Source organism: Lathamus discolor, chromosome 7 (genome assembly GCF_037157495.1).
Source record: "Lathamus discolor isolate bLatDis1 chromosome 7, bLatDis1.hap1, whole genome shotgun sequence".
Lineage (NCBI taxonomy): Eukaryota > Metazoa > Chordata > Aves > Psittaciformes > Psittacidae > Lathamus > Lathamus discolor.
This window is the reverse complement of record NC_088890.1, coordinates 23,139,326-23,156,023: the sequence shown is the minus strand read 5'-3', so window position 1 is coordinate 23,156,023 and position 16,698 is coordinate 23,139,326. Positions and strand designations below refer to the sequence as shown.

Sequence of the window (16,698 nt, the reverse complement as noted above, 5' to 3'; positions counted from 1 at the left end):
TCAACAGCTGAGGGGTTTGTTGTTGTTTTAAAATCTGGTCGACATGTTTAGTTGTCCAGATTCCTGTTAGCTGCAAAAATGTCTTTTACCATTACATAGATTGTAGTTCATTTGTCTTTGTGCATTTTCCTGCGTGCAAGTTTTTATTCAGACTGATTATGATTGCTTATCCCTTTAATGTGTGTGATGCATATTACAGAACAGCATTAGAAATGGAGACAACATTACTGGATGCATTTGTGGATGCAACAGCCAGTTTCACTTTCAGGTGCTTGAAGATGCACTTTAGATGCTTAGAGAATTCTAATGTCTTCCCATGGTTGGAATGGGACCTGGGTCACATTACACAGCCTTTTGGAGCTGTTGACTTCACTGATGTAGCAGAGTGCCTAAATCACCAAAGAATTAGGAAACTGAAAGCTCCCAGAGCTGTGGGTGACAGCAGTGGGTGATAGCAGTGATGGCAGGAGTAGGCAAGCCTGGTTGGTTACTCAGTGTTTTTCTCTTCCCTCCAGATGGCAGGGAAAGTTGCTCAAGGAGGAGCAGGGGCTCCATGGCTTAGGGTCATGCTGCCTTGTAGGGCAGCTGGGAGCCCTGGGCAGACCCTCCCCTCTCCTGGGGTCCAGGTTTGGGCATGGCAGAGGGCTTGAGAATTGCCCCTGGACAAACCTCCCTTGAGAAGGCATTCAAAGTCATATCCATAGAATCATATAATCAACTATTTTGGAAAGACCTTTAAGCTCATCCAGTCCAACTGTTCCCCAGCACTGCCAAGGCCGCCACTACCCCATGGCACTGAGGCCTCATCTGCACGGTGTGTGAGCACTTGCAGGGATGGTGATGGCTTCCCTGGGCAGCCTGTTCCAATGCCTGAGCATCTTTGGTGAAGAAATTCTTCCTAATACCCAGTCTAAACCTTCCCTCCATCACTCTAGATGGAAGGAGAAATCCCCCAGCGATACTAATTCTTGGTGAAAGCAAACTTCACAAGTAGGTGTTGTTTATCAATGTCTTCCCAGAGTGTCTGGTCTGCAGAGACTTTTTCTGTTGGTCCAGTATTTATCCTCCCCATTACTCCTCATCCCTCGCACATTCTCCATACCTCATGGAGGGGTAGGAGGTGGGCTGGCCAGATGAGGTATGGGCTTACTTCCTTTGCCAGCAGAATACCGCAGAGCTCTCTTACTCTAAAAGAGGGCTGGGTGAGAACTCCTTCTGTCACAGCAGCAAACACAGGATGTGCCAAACCAGTAGCTTGTCTTAACATTACAGGTTCTTGATGCTATCACAGGCCTCAAAGGTATTTTTTATTTTAAACTGGGGTTATTTTTGAATGCTGCTAACTGGGGCCTAGGTGCCAGGCATAGGATCTGAATCTGGCTTGTGCATGCGGAAAAAAGCCTGAGAAAGCCTGACATTCAGCATCTTGGGTTCTACTGGTCTCCTTACGGTTACACTCAGTGGAGCACCCAAAATCCTTATGTTTTATCTTAGTCCAATAGAAGAACATATCATGGACTCTCAGAGTGGTTTGGATTGGAAGGGACCTTAAAGCTCATCCAGCTCCAACCCCTGCCACGGGCAGGGCCCCCTTCCACTGGAGCAGCTTGCTCCAAGCCCCTGTGTCCAACCTGGCCTTGAGCACTGCCAGGGATGGGGCAGCCACAGCTTCTCTGGGCACCCTGTGCCAGCGCCTCAGCACCCTCACAGGGAAGAGCTTCTGCCTAAGAGCTCATCTCAGTCTCCCCTGTGGCAGGTTAAAGCCATTGCCTTTGGCCTGTCCCTACAGGCCCTTGTCCAAAGCCCCTCTTAAGATCTCAGGCTTCAAATTTACAGCAGTGTCTGAGAGCAATTTTTCAAAACTCTAGGCTTTCTTTTGGGTGCAAACAGCTTAGTGAGGATAAGGGGAGATAGTTGAGAAATTCCTCTGTGCCGTGAAAGAGTTTCCTGCTGGCACTGAATTCTGTTGGAAGGACCAAAGTTATTTTTCCATTTGTGTTGCAGATATAAATTGTACATTCTCTTAGGCATTTTCAGAAGTTTTGTTTAAGTTTTATTTTACTAGGAGCCTTAAATACATACTATTTTATTAGTAGAGTGCGAAAAAAAAATCTCTGGAAAGCACTGTCTTTTCCATTTTCTGCTTGGATTGATTTTGGACAGAGAAATTGTAAGCAGTGTTGTTCATGTGAGTAGAATTACAAACAAGCCATGAACTATATATGCTAAAACACATTAGAAACACAAGGACTGCGCTTAGCAAAGGTGAGTTTCACAGCAAAATGTGAGATGTTTGGAAATGCTTGATCAGGCTGTTAAAGCTCTGCCAGTTGTGTGTGCTTGGAGGTGCTGGCATGTCCATGTCTGGGCAGGTGGTGACTTTCTGTCTGGAGCTGTCACAGATAACCAGGGATCAGATGTGAAGTCAGCATCAGCCAGGGTCTCTGGGAATAACAGTCTATTAGCAGTAGTTTTTTATGAGGTTTGGACATAACATTTTTTATGAGGTTTGGAAATAACGACTTTTTATCGATTTGCCCATACCAGTGCACATCCCAAGTGCTTCCATGGCAATTATGGCTTATCTGCTCTAGGAAAGGTTCACACAATCCAGCACTGGACCAGACAGCAAAAAGAAGGTGATTTCTACATTGGGTCCTGCAGGTTTGGTGGGCGCAGGAAGGCAGGTGATGGGGGTCCCATCGCCTCCTCCTGCCTCTGGAAGTGTCTGGGAGAACCACAGACATTTGGGGGTGGCTCTGTGGGCTATGCCTGGGTCTTGTTTATGTTTTCCCTCTCCTCCATTCCCAGGAGCACCCTGGAGTGTGCCCAGTAGACAGTGGGTTTTGCTTTCAGAGAATTCCATGTGAAATAATCCAGTAAATCTTGTTCTCACAAATAATAAAGCACTTGGAAAAAACATGTAAGGAAAGTGGATTTTTGTCTTGTGTGCAAAAAGCACCCCCTGGGGCCACATCAGAGATGAATAGAGAGAACCATCCTGGCTTCAATTGAATAAAAAAGAATGAAAGCCACTTCTGTGGTTTCACCCATGCATATTTGTCTTGATTTAGAGCCAACACTACATTTGGTGTTTAAGGCACTTGTGGCTTTCCAAGTTCCTCTTCTTTCCAACTACTTACCAATTTTATTTTCTTCTCTGTGCCCATGTATTCTTTGCATCAATAAATGTGTAGGTTGGGTGTGGGCAGCAGGTGAGCAGTGATGTATTTTCAGCAGTAACCTGGATATGCAATGTGTAAGATGATACAAGATGATACAAAATACTGAGGTTTTAGATGTTTTGTTTTGTTGGTGTTTTTGGGGTTTTTTTTGGTTGTTGGGTTTTGGGTTGTTGGTTTTTTTTTTTTGTGGATTTTTTTTTTGTGTGGGGGGGTGGTGTTGGGTTGTTTTGTGGGGTTTTTTTCATTAATATCAGGTCTTGTTTAATGGGAAGCAGCATAAGACTTTGCTAAGTATTTACTTTGCAGATGCCTCTGACCACAAGTCCTTGAGCATTTGGCACCAAGTTCAGAGCTTGTTTTGGGCAAGATGGATGTGTTTGTTGAGTACATATTTTTGGAGGGTTTCATGCCTTGGTTGTTTGATAACTATGCAGTAGAAGAGAAAAACTTCTATGTGGTTTCATCAAATATGCGTCAAAGTGCTCTACTTTTCAGTAGTGTAAGCAGGTTGTAAGAGCTTTTTACTCCAGAGATAAAAGAGGTGTCTGGTGGTGCCATGCACTTGAAAGCAAGCAAGCGAGCACAAGCTCTCATTTTTAGCACTAAGAAAGGTGGTCAGGCCTGCTTTCCCAACTTGAATCTCAGTAGGAAAAAGAAAAGAATTGGACTTTAATTCCTTTTGAAACTTTACAAAATGGTACCAGCAATATAGTCCTTTTTTTGTGGCATTGGTTGAAGAGGAACAGGGAATGTTAGGGCAACCAGTACCTTAACCCAAGTCAGCATAAGAGTAGCTGGGCTCAGCTTAGGATGCCCAGCTGAAGATATCCCTGGGTTGGGGAGCCTGAGGACAGAGACAATGCTTCTTCGATCAAACAACATAGCATGGTTAGAGGTGTCTTCTGATCTCTGCTATAGCTGTTGGAGGTACAGAGATTTGTCCACTGAAGAACTGGATCGTTAAAGTAATTTTTAGGAATATACAGCATTGCTGGATTGTCTTTCAGACATAGGCACTGGTGAATGCCTGCTGAAACACTGAGCTCTCTTTTCTGCCCTTTTCATTTTCTTCAATTACATCTTTTCCGTTACGCTCAATTTTAATTTCTTGCTGTGCTGAGCTAATGTTAATAAGGAGAAAGTCTTGGTCCTTCCCCTGAAAAGTCATACTGCTGCATCACTGCTCTTGCTGTAGCTGTCAGAGGGATATCTTGATACCCAGAGCTGAGGCATCTGCATCAGCTTTTCCTATGATGTTGTGTTTGCAATAATCTATTAATCTGCTCTAATAATCTACTTCCATTTCCACTACCTTTCCCTGATAAGTGAGATTATATTTGAATAAAGCCTAGTACTTATAAATTCCTGGTTTCAGCTGGAAGGATTTTTTAATAGCTGGTCTCAAATCTCCTGAAAAGCAGATTTTGTGCTAGAAATGCTAATGAAGCTTCAACAGCAGCAACTGTCAGCCATACCGAGGAGTTCCAGGGTTGTATGTTTGGGTGGCAGAGATCAGTAAACACACTTGTGCCAGCTGACTTGATTATTGTCAGCAAAATTGACTGTACTGTTAAAAAACCAAAAATGTGTATCTCTGTGGGAGTTTCTGTGTTTTAAGCCTTCAACTCATCTCCCCAGGCTGGCTGTATGGCTCAGAGGTTTTATTCAGAAGGTCACATCCTCATATAATACTATTAGTATAAACTCAGAATAATTTAGCTGATGTGGATGGAGGTGCTTGTCAGTTCATTTTTTTGATCTTAATATAAATCTGACCAAGAGTAGGTTGCATTTGTGAAGCTAATGCCGTATTCTTGAGCACATCACAGGAAGGCAAACATTGGAGTTTCACATTTAGATGAATCCTTTCTACAGGATGCAGGTTATTGCAGCTAGTCCACTTTAAAATGGGAATATGAAAAGAATGTTTGCCATTTTTTCATGAATTAGCTTTCAGATTTGTACATTTGATATGATTTGCATTTCTCAATACTGTTGGAAGCATGTTTATTACTGTGTTCCATTGCAGCAGTCTTAAACCACAGTCCTTTTTACACTCTTTTTTTACCTTCTTATGACATACTAGTAAAGCTGTAGACTTGCCACAAATCCAAAAAATCCCAAACCAAATAAAACAATTCAGCATCCACTATATGAAAATGGGTATATAGGTTTATTTCCACTGTTTCCCACACAAATGAATCAAGAGTGTTAAATTAAAACACAAACAAACATATTAATCACTTCTTTCTCTATTTTACCACTGCACTGTATCTTAATGGCATCTTTCAAACCAGAGTCTTTTGAAAGAATGTTAGTATTTTATTAAAGAAGAAATAATCAATAGCAGTAAAAGGCAGCTTGAATGATTACATACCCTGAAGGAATGGTGATTGTACCATTCTCCCCATGCAGACACGTTTGTAATTCACCATAACTTAGTTGTATGTTCCTGAATAACATGATATTCTATACTGAGGCACTTGTATTTCTGTTTGGTTGGAGAAATGGTTTTGAAATGTTTTTTATATTCTATATTTGCTCTTTTATTTTGGGTGTCCTTACTAAAGAAGTAAATAATTAATTGGAGATTTGATTACCAAAACTCCATCTGTCTTATCAGTCAGCCAATTTGATTATTGTCAGCTAGATGATCATTAAGGCTGGATATATTGGTTGTAATAACTTGGAAGTGAATGGCTTACCCTTCTCTTACTCCCCTCCCTTTCCTCAGGAGCTTAAATGACTGATATGCTTCTAAAAGTAGCACAATTTTTCTTCAGGATTAATAGAATGAAATAAATGCTTTTTTCCCCTCCCTCCTTCAGGTTGCCCTTGCTCGCCTTTTCAAATCAAATGTCACATTGAGTCAAATCCGGTGTTGGAAGCATGTGGGGAGCTGCAGCACATCAGCCCGGTGCAATGTATCCATCAAACTGGAAGGAAGCCCAAAACCAAAACTGCACTGGCCAAAATGCATCCTCTGCAGAAACCCCAAGGCAAGTGGCTTTGTCCTTCTAGTAACTGTACAAGCTTCTATCGCACTTGGAGTGTTGTATTTTTAAAATGAATTGGTTTAATTTTAGGTCACAGCAAAATAATAATTTCTGTGTTGGAAGGTTCAAGTGCAGCTGCTAGTGTTTGATTACTTTTATTTTTTCCAATGTTAGAGAACCTTGTAGGCAAATCTTCAAGAAGAAATTGATTCAGGAGTAACAGATTACTTAGCTGGTCAATTTATATTTCCTGTGGTGTTGTTATACCTCATGCAACTGTAAAGTGTAAGTTTAATTTAGCAATATTGCTTCCATTCTTTAATAATTTTTAAGTATTCAGGTAAGAATAGCTTATTGTTAAAAACTGTTCTGTTTTCCATTTACTGTCAGAACTGTGCATAGCAGCAGGAAATATCTAAATGCAACAAATGCATTTTGAAAATGAGGAATAGAAGCTAAATCAGTCACGTGCAAGGGTAGCATGTGTGCTGTGGTGATAGCACAGACCTGCCAGACTCATAGTGAAATAGATGGCAATCCCAAAGCATGGTAGAAGAGAAACCAGGAAGGTAATCTATCTGGTCTGCAGGCAGGTCTTTCTGTTCTCCCCAGCTTTTCTTTCCTAAAACTTGTGAATCCTAAAAAAAGACTGCAGTAAATTTCTTGAAAGAGAATAAATTTTTTTCATGTTTCTCTACCAGTGAAATAACATGTGGTCTTACTTAGTAATGTCAGTTGGTCAAGTGCCTCCCCTGCCACCACACTGTAGAATTGGTTAAAATACTGTATAAAATGGTTGCTTCCCTTAAGGGAATTAGAGATGCAGAAAGTGTATAGTTTGAGGTGTTTGGAACAAAGGAGAGTGATTCCGAAGAAGGTTCTGAGTTCATAAACCAGATTTTATGTAAGAAGCATGTCTGTGGGCTAGTTGGTCTTTGTCACATGAGAAGAAAAGATATTTTGGTCACTGCTGTAAAAGCAGTGGAAGAAGAAACAGGAGTCCTAGTGAAAATTCCCATGAGAGACTGTTGTGTAGTACCCAATACTGGAAAATCACACCACATACTGGTGTCTGACACTGAACCAGGTTAACCAGAGGGACAAATCCACATTACAAGTCTTGGTCATGGATGTGCCAGTCATATTCCTGAAAGACACTTCTTTGTCATCAACTCTAAGTAATAATTTCTTTCACTTCATTTCTTTATAATAAAGCTACTTTTTAAAAGTATCTGCAGTTAGCTTACATCTGACAGGAGAGGACAGGACATATGATGCTTTGCAAGGAAGGGAAGATGGTACAATTTTTTTTTCTGTTAACTTTTGTTGACTTTGAAAAGGCTTTTCTTCCCCGTAGAGTTTGTCAATCTCCTGTTACTGTATGAGTTGTATACCCAGTAAAGAAATGAGAACACTATAAAGGCTTAATGCCTCTCCAGAAAAATGAAATTATCAAAATAATAATGATAATAAAAAAGTTGCCTTTTATTGAATTAACTGTATTGAAGTTGACATTTTTCCTGTAAACCATCCTTTCTTCTTCTCAGTGTCCATGTCCATGTTGTGACAGTGTGGTACATTGCCTTGCAGCAATAGAATTATACAATCGTAGAATAATTAGGGAGGAAATAATTATAATAATTATTAGAGGAAAGGACATTAAGATCATCCAGTTCCAACTCCCCTGCCATGGGCAGGGACGCCTCACTCTAGACCATGTCACCCAAGGCTCTGTCTAACCTGGCCTTGAACACTGCCAGGGATGGAGCATTTACCACTTGTTTGGGTAACTTGTGCCAGTGCCTTACCACCCTCACAGTGAAGAACTTCTTCCTTGTATTTAACATGAACTTCCCCTATTTCAGTTTAAACCCATTCCCCCTTGTCCTGTCACTGCAGTCCCTGATGAAGAGTCCCTCTCCAGCATCCTTATAGGCCCCCTTCAGATACTGGAAGGCTGCTCTGAGGTCTCCACGCAGCCTTCTCTTCTCCAGGCTGAACAGCCCCAACTTTCTCAGCCTATCTTCATATGGGAGGTGCTCCAGTCCCCTGGTCATCCTTGTGGCGTCCTCTGGACTTGTTCCAACATTTCCATGTCTTTCTTATGTTGAGGACACCAGAACTGCACACAGTACTCCAAAGTGGGGTCTCACGAGAACAGAGTAGAGGGGCAGGATCACCTCCTTCAGTTTTCTGGTCATGCTCCTTTTGATGCAGCCCAGGACACGGTTGGCTTCTGGGCTCAAGCACACACTGAAGCTGGCTCATGTTCAATTTCTGATCAGCCAACACCCTTAAGTCCTTCTCTGCTGGGCTGCTCTGAAGCACTTCTCTGCCCAACCTGTAGCTGTGCCTGGGATTGCCATAGATCTTTCTCCTGTTTTTTTGTTGGTATTTTTATGCAAGAACCTTTCTTCCCAGGGCTTTCTCCCTAGAGCTGTATGGATGCCTCATTAAGGCCTGTTTCTATGCTGGCATCACCTGGGTAGAGTAGCTCTCTACCCCCACCCAAGGTTGTGCCTTTGGGTTGTTTATTCTTCTTATGAGTGTGTTCACTTGTGAGGGAATAACCCTTCATAATCCTCTTCATCATGTGTGTTTTTTAAGGCCTTTTCTTGTCAAGGGACCATAACTGAAGCAAGTAAATTTGAAAGTAAGGCACCACCTGAATTTCTCTTTATTAGGTCCTCCCAGCTTTCCCAGTGAGTCATGACAGACCCACCACCACTGGGTTGATTGATGGGAATGCCACCATCAAGTCACTGATAAATGTACATTACCATAGAGCAGGCACTTGGGAGAGAAATTCATGGCCAGAGGGGCTGAAGTAATGCAAAGGTCGAGATGCTGGTTTGGCAGTAAGGAAAGGGGCCTAATTCCATGCTGTTTTACAGCCCCAGGCTGTACCTTCTCACATGTGTTTAACCTTGTCTTTCTCTCTTTTTAATTCTGTCCCTCTTCTTATTGTTTCACTTGCAGCTTCTGCGACAGAGATTTTATGTCTTAGTTTCTGCCTCCTCCAAATAGCTGTAGGCTGCTATCAGAAAATCATAGAATGGTTTTGGTTGGAAGGGACCTTCAAAGCTCATCTAGTCCAGCCCCCTGCCATGGGCAGGGACATCTTCAGCTAGATCAGGTTGCTTAGAAATCCATTGAGCCTGGCCTTCATTGTCTCCAGGAATGAAGAAGGACTGGGGAAATACTATTCAAAAGTATGAAAGCCTTCAGGCACCTCCTGAAGTGTGCTACATAGTACTGATATCTCTTCCACACAGATGACTTGCTTCCTTTCTCCACCAGTTTACTTGTCTGCATGCAGAACAGGCACTGGAAGCTGCATCCAAGGTTGTGCTGCTTTGTGGCTGGGACCTGCAGCAAGAAAATAGCAGCTTTGGTTCCTGCATGGGCTGATGTGTAGAAGGTGGCTTCAGAGCATGGGCAGGAGGGCTCCCTGGGCTCCCACACTGGGTCCTGGATCCCCACCTAAAAGCAGCACCTACTTTTTTTCCAGGGCTGACTGTTAATTTAGTACTGATGAGCTCATCTGATGTGGTTTGCTTTTAGTGTGCAAGTCTTTCGTTCGCTCTTTTGTAGCAGTCTAAAATGGTTTTGAGTTTAAAAGTGTTGTGATGTGTAAATTCTGAATGTAGGGTTTTTGTGCCAGCTCTGCAGAAGACATCTTGTGTGGTTGAATTTTGCTTCATAAGTCATGCTTGATAGACTTTGCCTCAGTGCTCAAAATTATTTCATTAAATAAAAATTCAGAGCTAACAGAAGTGTTTTCCTCCTTACTCTTTGTCAAGTATGGAGTGTGCTGTCTTGGGTGATTCAGGTGGAGTCCACTAGCAGGAAAGTCATAAAATGTATTCCTGGACAGCAGTGACACCCATTGTCGTTAGTGCAAATGCTTTGGCAGTGAACTTCTGAGTGTTGTGGACCAGTCTGAAACTATGAAGGGCATGAAGGGGATGTGGGGCAGGTTCTGTCCTGTCTTGTCTGCTGCCATTATGCCCCTTCTGTAAAGAGCCTAGAGCTTGCTTTTGCTGGCTAGATGAGCCAGATGGCTGCATGGATACTTTTTTTAGGTTTGGTTTTGTTTTTACAAGGAAATGTGGCTGGGCTCTCACTGATCATGTGGTGTGTGAGTGAAAAACCAGTGACTCAAACAGGGCTCCACCATCCCATTCATACGCAAGATTATTTCCTTTTCCTGCTCACCTGTTATTCCTGTATAAGGTTTGGTGGTGGTGGTTTCAAAATTGAACTATTAACACTTTTATTTTAAGACAGGAATTCCGGCTGGTTTTGGAGACGGGGTAAGTCCTTTTTATAGGAAGTTTCTCATTTGGTACTGAAATAAATTCAGTAATGTAGGTAGTTTAAAGCAGCCCTTTACTTGGAGCTCAAACACTCTTTGAGCAGTCCTTTATCACGGACCTCAGACAATGACCATCCATGGCAGCTCCTGATCCACTGGAGCAGGGAAAACATCTGGGCTGGTGTTGGAGCTCAGAACAGATGCAGAGCCTTCTGCAGGGTAGGGACAACAGCAGTTGGCTTTTTGGGTGCAGACGCCTCCATTTATCCTCCTACAGAAAGTAACTCTGAAATTATATTCAGAGCAGTTGCTAATTAAAACTCCATTACAATGTTAATCACATTATGCTGTTGTGCCATCTGGACCATTTAAAAATTGGAAATGCCTGAAATAAATTGTTCTTGAAATAAAACACATATTTAGAGTTTCCTCCTTTAATATAGTAACTGTGGATGGTCTGGACTGGAGGGGATCCTTGGCTTTACCTACCCATGTAGCATGTGCTTTGGGAGTAGTCATGCAGTTGGTTTTCCTACCTTGTAATGTCAGGTCTGCCATGTTTTCACTGTGTGAAGCTACAGTGCACGTGAACCTGTTGCCAGGGGTTACTTCGTGCGTATTTTCAAACCCATGTACTCTGCAAGCACTGCAGGGTCTGAATAAATGTTTTAATATTACTTTTTTTTTTAAATGCTGCATTAAATGTTGTACCCTCACCTCCTGCTGAACCTTTAAACAGAATGTGTACATTCATACAACCTGTGCTTTATTTATATCATACAGAACTGAACGTAGAACCAAAAGAGGAAGTGAAGACAGCACCACAGATGATGGGGGAGGGAGAATGAAAAGAAAAAAAACTGTTATGTTCTGCCTGTGGTGCTTGTGAACAAGCAAACACAAGGCACTGAAATCCATGGTGGGATGGGTTTTGGTGGTTTGTTTTGGGTTGGTTTTGGTTATTGTTTTCCAGTATAAGAGGTTCAACAGAGTGCCTGAGTTTTGAAAAGTCTGGGAGGGGATTTTGATGGTGAGCACATTTGCAAAACCGAAGGGTGAGCTGTGCATCCTGTTTCATAACAAGGAAGCGGTGAAGTTCTGTGAGCTGCTGGGTTGTTATCAGGATACAACAGGAGAAACATGAAATAGAAGCCTGTCGTTTCTCTTTAGTATACAGCAGCTTGCTTTGGCCTAAGAAATACTTCAGGACTGCGCCTGTGCCATTTATAAAGGATGGGGAAAGAATGGATAGCCTCAATCTACACTCAGTGCTTGTATTTTGTTCCCAGTTTAAGATGAAGAAGATGGAGATTTATCCTCCCACTTTTTCCTCTGTCTTTTATTAGTACCTCCTAAGCCTGTCCATCTCAAACCTGGGCAGGAAAGAATTCCTCCTGCACCTTCTCGGCCTTTGCCAGCTGATCCCAAGTCGTCAAGGAACTTAGCACCTGGAGAAGAAATACCCATATCAGCAGGAGTCAACACGCTCATTGAGAGATTTGAAAGTATTAGGTAAATATGGCTTTGGAGATCTGTTCTAATCTCCCTTTTTTGCGTTTATAACTTGGAACCTAACCGTAGAAAACATTAATTGTAATTATCATGTAGAAACTCCTCTCAAGGTGTTTTCTACTGGAAGTGCAAAACTTGACTGACTACACAATGAGCTGCTTTTGTTTATTTGTTTGTTTGTTTTTATAAAAGCATATATTACAGCAACTTTCAGTTTGTAACACACAGTTGTTCTTAAGGAGCCTAAGACCTGCTGAGTTTGGTAAGTGTTCTGTGAGAAACAAGAGGCCAAGGGTCTGCTTTCAGTACATTGCTTTGATGTCAGGATTGGGTTTTGATCGTAGGAACTTGATTACTGTGATATAAAGTAATTGAGTTTTCTGCGTAAGATTCAGTAAACACCAGACATGTCAGCTTGCTTCTTTGAGGCAGGGGAGAGTTATATCCCAATGTATTGTGGAACAACATCCTGTAGAACAGTGTTTCCTCTGAAACTTTATTTATAAGGGGCACTAAATGGTAAAATAAATGTATTTTGCTGTAAACCCAGCTTGTTTACAAATACATGAAAACTCTCCAAAGACCAAATGAAACTGGATTGTTCTTCAAGGCAGCATTGGGAGTAGAGCCCAGGGTTCTAGTGGTACCATTCCAGTAAAACTCACGGCTGGGGGTGGTTTATTTTTACTGGGAATTGTTGGGTGAATATCATTATGGCAATGTGCACACACTTGCCTCCTAGGATTGTCAGGGGGGTGTAAGAAATGCAACTTGAAACAAATAATAATCAGGCTCTCCCTGTTTGGGGCACTCATGAAACCTCTGGATGTTATTATGAATGGCTGTGGTGCTTTCTCTTTGCCTGCAGGCAACCTGTACATATTGTTCAAAGAAACCAGCTAAATTTAGCTCTTAAGATGGACCCTGGCCTGGACTCACCCAAACAGCCGAGCTCGTGTGACTGTGACATGATGGCTTCTAGCAGTTCTTCAAATGAGAAAAGTGAACCAGATGAAAACGAGCCAGATGTCCCATGCAGTGCAGATCTGTCCAACACAGACATCATGAAAATTAAAGAGCTAAGCATAGGTGATAACAAAAGCTGTGAAGACTGTGCTGCTGTGACTGTGAGCAAAGAGCCCTCTGCAGAGCTTGGCAATAAAGACTCAACTGCAGAATTGAACGGTAATGGTAAAATTCCCAACAGAGACAGTGGCATTGACAGTCCTTCTTGTAGCGTGGCAGGGGAAGCCTTCCCCAGTGAAGAAGGTCCAGAGCAGAAAAAGCTTAGCATGGCTGGGAACCCAGGGGAGATGGAATCTGACAAAAAGGACACCAAACCTTCCTCTGCGGAGCAAAAGAGAGACTCCGCGCAGGAGGAGGACAGTGACATTGATGAAGGAAGCAGTGAGGAGCAAGAGACGGTAGAAGTGCCAAAGTTAGAGTATTTGGATATAAACAAGGTAAGGTAATTTGGTTCGTTGCTGTTAAATGATCCCTTGCATCACTTTCATACGTTGTTTGGGGTTTATGTCAAAGGATCTTAACAGTCATCAGGATTTCCTGCTTGATGCAGGCCATAACTTGCTCTTGACCTAGATAGTACCATTTAGAAAGGTTCCTAGTCTTGATTTAAAAGATTTCATATAAACGAATACATCACAGCCAGAGGTAAGGTGTTAAAATTTAAGTGTTTTTATAGGTGAGCTTTTCTGTGTCTTGTTCTGTGTCTAGCAGCTTCTAGCTGCTAGATCATGTTTTCAGTGGGGCTCCATGATCTTGCTGCGCATCTTGCAGGGTCATAGCCTTGCATCCTACAAGGACATGCATGGTGGAATCTCTTCTAACAGTGATTTCTTTTTTAAACAAAGACTGTGCTTCTATTGGTGTGATTACTTTTTGAGTGCAAAGAAGTTGTTTTGAGGGTGGATATATCAAATTACTCTTCAGGAAACTGTAGCTAGAAGAGATTTTCTTTGAATCTAGACTAATGTAGTCCAGGCTGTTGTGCATTCGCTGCATTGGCCTAAGATTAATGACGGATTTCTTTGATTATCTGTTTATCAGGACAGTTATTTTTAGAAATAGTGATGATAGGATGGGTTAGGTTTTTTCCGAAAAAGAAAACAGAAGATGCTTTGAGCAAAATGTCTGCAAAATATTCCACTTTTTTTTTTTTTTTTTTGGTGGGGTTTTTAGTTGGTGTTTGGGGATGTTTAGATTTTTTCCTTTCTTTTCCCCCCTCAGCCATCATGACAGTAAAGTTAGTATAATGGATTTTTGTTCTTCAAAGTATATGGTGAGCACCAGCAACTAATGCACTGCAGCATTCACACCTCAGTTTGTGCCAATTAAGTAGTTCTGTTGAAATCATCAAGTATATCCCAATTTGTGTGTGTCAAGAGCTTGTTCCCTTGGAAACATGGCAGTTAAAACTCATGCAGTAGCTGCTGGGTCAAATCAGGCAGTGACATGATGGAAGTTGCATGCATGTATGTATGTGGTAGATGGGGAGGATGTTATCTCGTTTGCCTCTCTCTGAGTCTGCAGTCCCTGGCAGCTGGTGCAAATTCAGGAGGAGGTACCCATCAGCCTGTCCCACCTCTGTGAGAGCCAGGGAGCATGCCCTTGCCTTGGACTGCCTGTGCTGGATGGGACTACCTGGGCATGGAAGGCTGTGCTGCAGATTGCCTTGGACTTGCACAGGAGTACATCTATGGCATCGAGTTGGGGGACCCAGTAGGACTGCAGGGTCTGTACTTCTAAAGGAGATCTCCGTCTTTTATCTTGTGTGCAGGAGTTTAAAGTGGACATCTGTAGGAAGCATCCTAGAGATGAAGACTCCAATTAATGTCTTGCTATTAGTATTTATTGCTAATACAGTATCTTGCATTATCCACATCTGCACTTGTAAAATTATGGGAGTGGTGGATACATGAGGGTGGTTGGACACTGGCACAGCGTGCCCAGAGTAGCTGTGGCTGCCCCATCCCTGGCAGTGCTCAAGGCCAGGTTGGACACAGGGGCTTGGAGCAAGCTGCTCCAGTGGAAGGGGTCCCTGCCCATGGCAGGGGTTGGAACTGGATGAGCTTTAACATCCCTTCCAACCCAAACCACTCTGTGATTCTATGATCTATAGATGTGTTGTGTTGAACACAACATCTAACACAGCCATTGACATCCTGTATCGCCTCAGTAGTCTACAGTGAAAGCTTCTTTACATCTCAGATGGGCAGCATCACCATCACAGTGCAAGGCTTCTTGCCTGCTGCTGTTGGTTTTCCTCATATGTGTTTATACACGTATACACACACTGTGAGATACTGTAATTATTTTATATTTTTAATATATGTGCATGTGTGCATCTGAAATCTTATTTAAAAGATTGGTTTTTAGTGGTAACATGCCTTCAAGAAAATAATGCATTGAATTAAACAAAAAATATCTTTAATATGGTAATTAAATTAACTGTTTGGACTAGGAATGCAGTATCAAACCAGCTGTGGTGAGCCAAGCAGAAGACTTTGCAATTTGATTAAAGAGTGACTTGCTGGCAAATGCCAGTGTCTTGTGATACATCAGTTTTGATGGCTGTTCTTTAAGTCTTGTTCCTTGGGTTAAGTATCCATATAGTATGAAATAATGCTGACAAAACACAGAGTTATGAGGTCATAATTCTCTGCAGGATGCTTGGTGAATATATAAAAGAGATTTCTCTAGAGGATGATCTTTCTGTTTTGTTTTCTTGTGTTACTTTCCTTCCTGAAGTGCATTTAGGTGATGCACCTCAGGTTTGCCCTTGTATTTGGAGTTGATTTCACCTTCCAAAAGGCAGTTTGGATGCTGTTAGCTTGGGTTTGCAGCCAAGTGGAGGGGGAAGGCTGAGAGACCTGCTGCCTCTTCTGCAGTGTAAGGGTTGTGCTCTCTTCTGAGGATGCAGCATGTGACGCCAGTGTGCATGTGCGTATCATCCTCCTGCTCTCGCCTTCAATTCTGCTGCAGATTTGGGGCACTGTGGACCAAGGCTTAAGGTAAAGGGCCATAGCTTCCAGCAAGGAGAGCCATTGTGATTCGAAGTTGACTTGTTCTGTGGTTATTCTTAGGCTGAAGTTCACATCATCCTTGACAAAACTGGGAATTTTCCAGAAAACAAGATACCTGTTCTGCCTGAAGGAGAGAAGAGTGCAGTCAGCACCAGCTGCTCGCCTGAGGGCTGGGGAGACCCTAGCTACCCCTAGAAAGCTTTGTATCTGGAGCCAGCATCCTTTTCTTGTGTCCCCTGTGCTATCCCTAGTACCAGGGTTTGCAACTGCACAACAGGGGTAACCAAGGGCTCCTTACATCTACAGGTTTCCAGAAAGCTTTGTTATAGTTGGAGGAAGATGCATAAGAAGTACAGCTGCAGAATGATTTAGTGATGTCTCGGTAACTCCTAGTATGTCAAGCTAAGGGAAGCTCATGAATAAACTTTAAGTAGGAGAAAAAAATCAGATTTGCTTCTCTCTTCACAAATTTTCTGCTTCAGGTCTCTTTCCATCCGTCACCCAAGCTTTCACACATCCCACGACTGCTGAGGCAATGCTGGCTGATGTAGGACTTGTATTGTTTTATTTAACTTTGCAGTGTGATGTGGCTTCCTTTGGGAGTCTGCAGCACAGTTTACCTGGTCTCACTGTTAGCTCAAAAT

The 16,698-nt window shown here is 42.4% G+C and overlaps 1 protein-coding gene across 9 annotated transcripts in view; it reads left to right on the top strand.

Annotated features, from left to right (window-relative positions):
* The window catches only part of FGD3 (FYVE, RhoGEF and PH domain containing 3), a 124,386-nt gene that overhangs the window by 61,432 nt on the left and 46,256 nt on the right, over nt 1-16,698 (top strand). For all 9 annotated transcript variants that reach the window (XR_010614222.1, XM_065686942.1, XM_065686944.1 and 6 more), the window contains 3 exons: nt 6,014-6,184; nt 11,846-12,011; nt 12,880-13,474. Coding sequence is in view for 8 of the 9 variants with exons in the window: in XM_065686942.1 (XP_065543014.1) it covers nt 6,014-6,184; nt 11,846-12,011; nt 12,880-13,474 (932 nt within the window). In the remaining variant the exon portion in view is untranslated. The remainder of the gene's footprint in view (nt 1-6,013; nt 6,185-11,845; nt 12,012-12,879; nt 13,475-16,698) is intronic.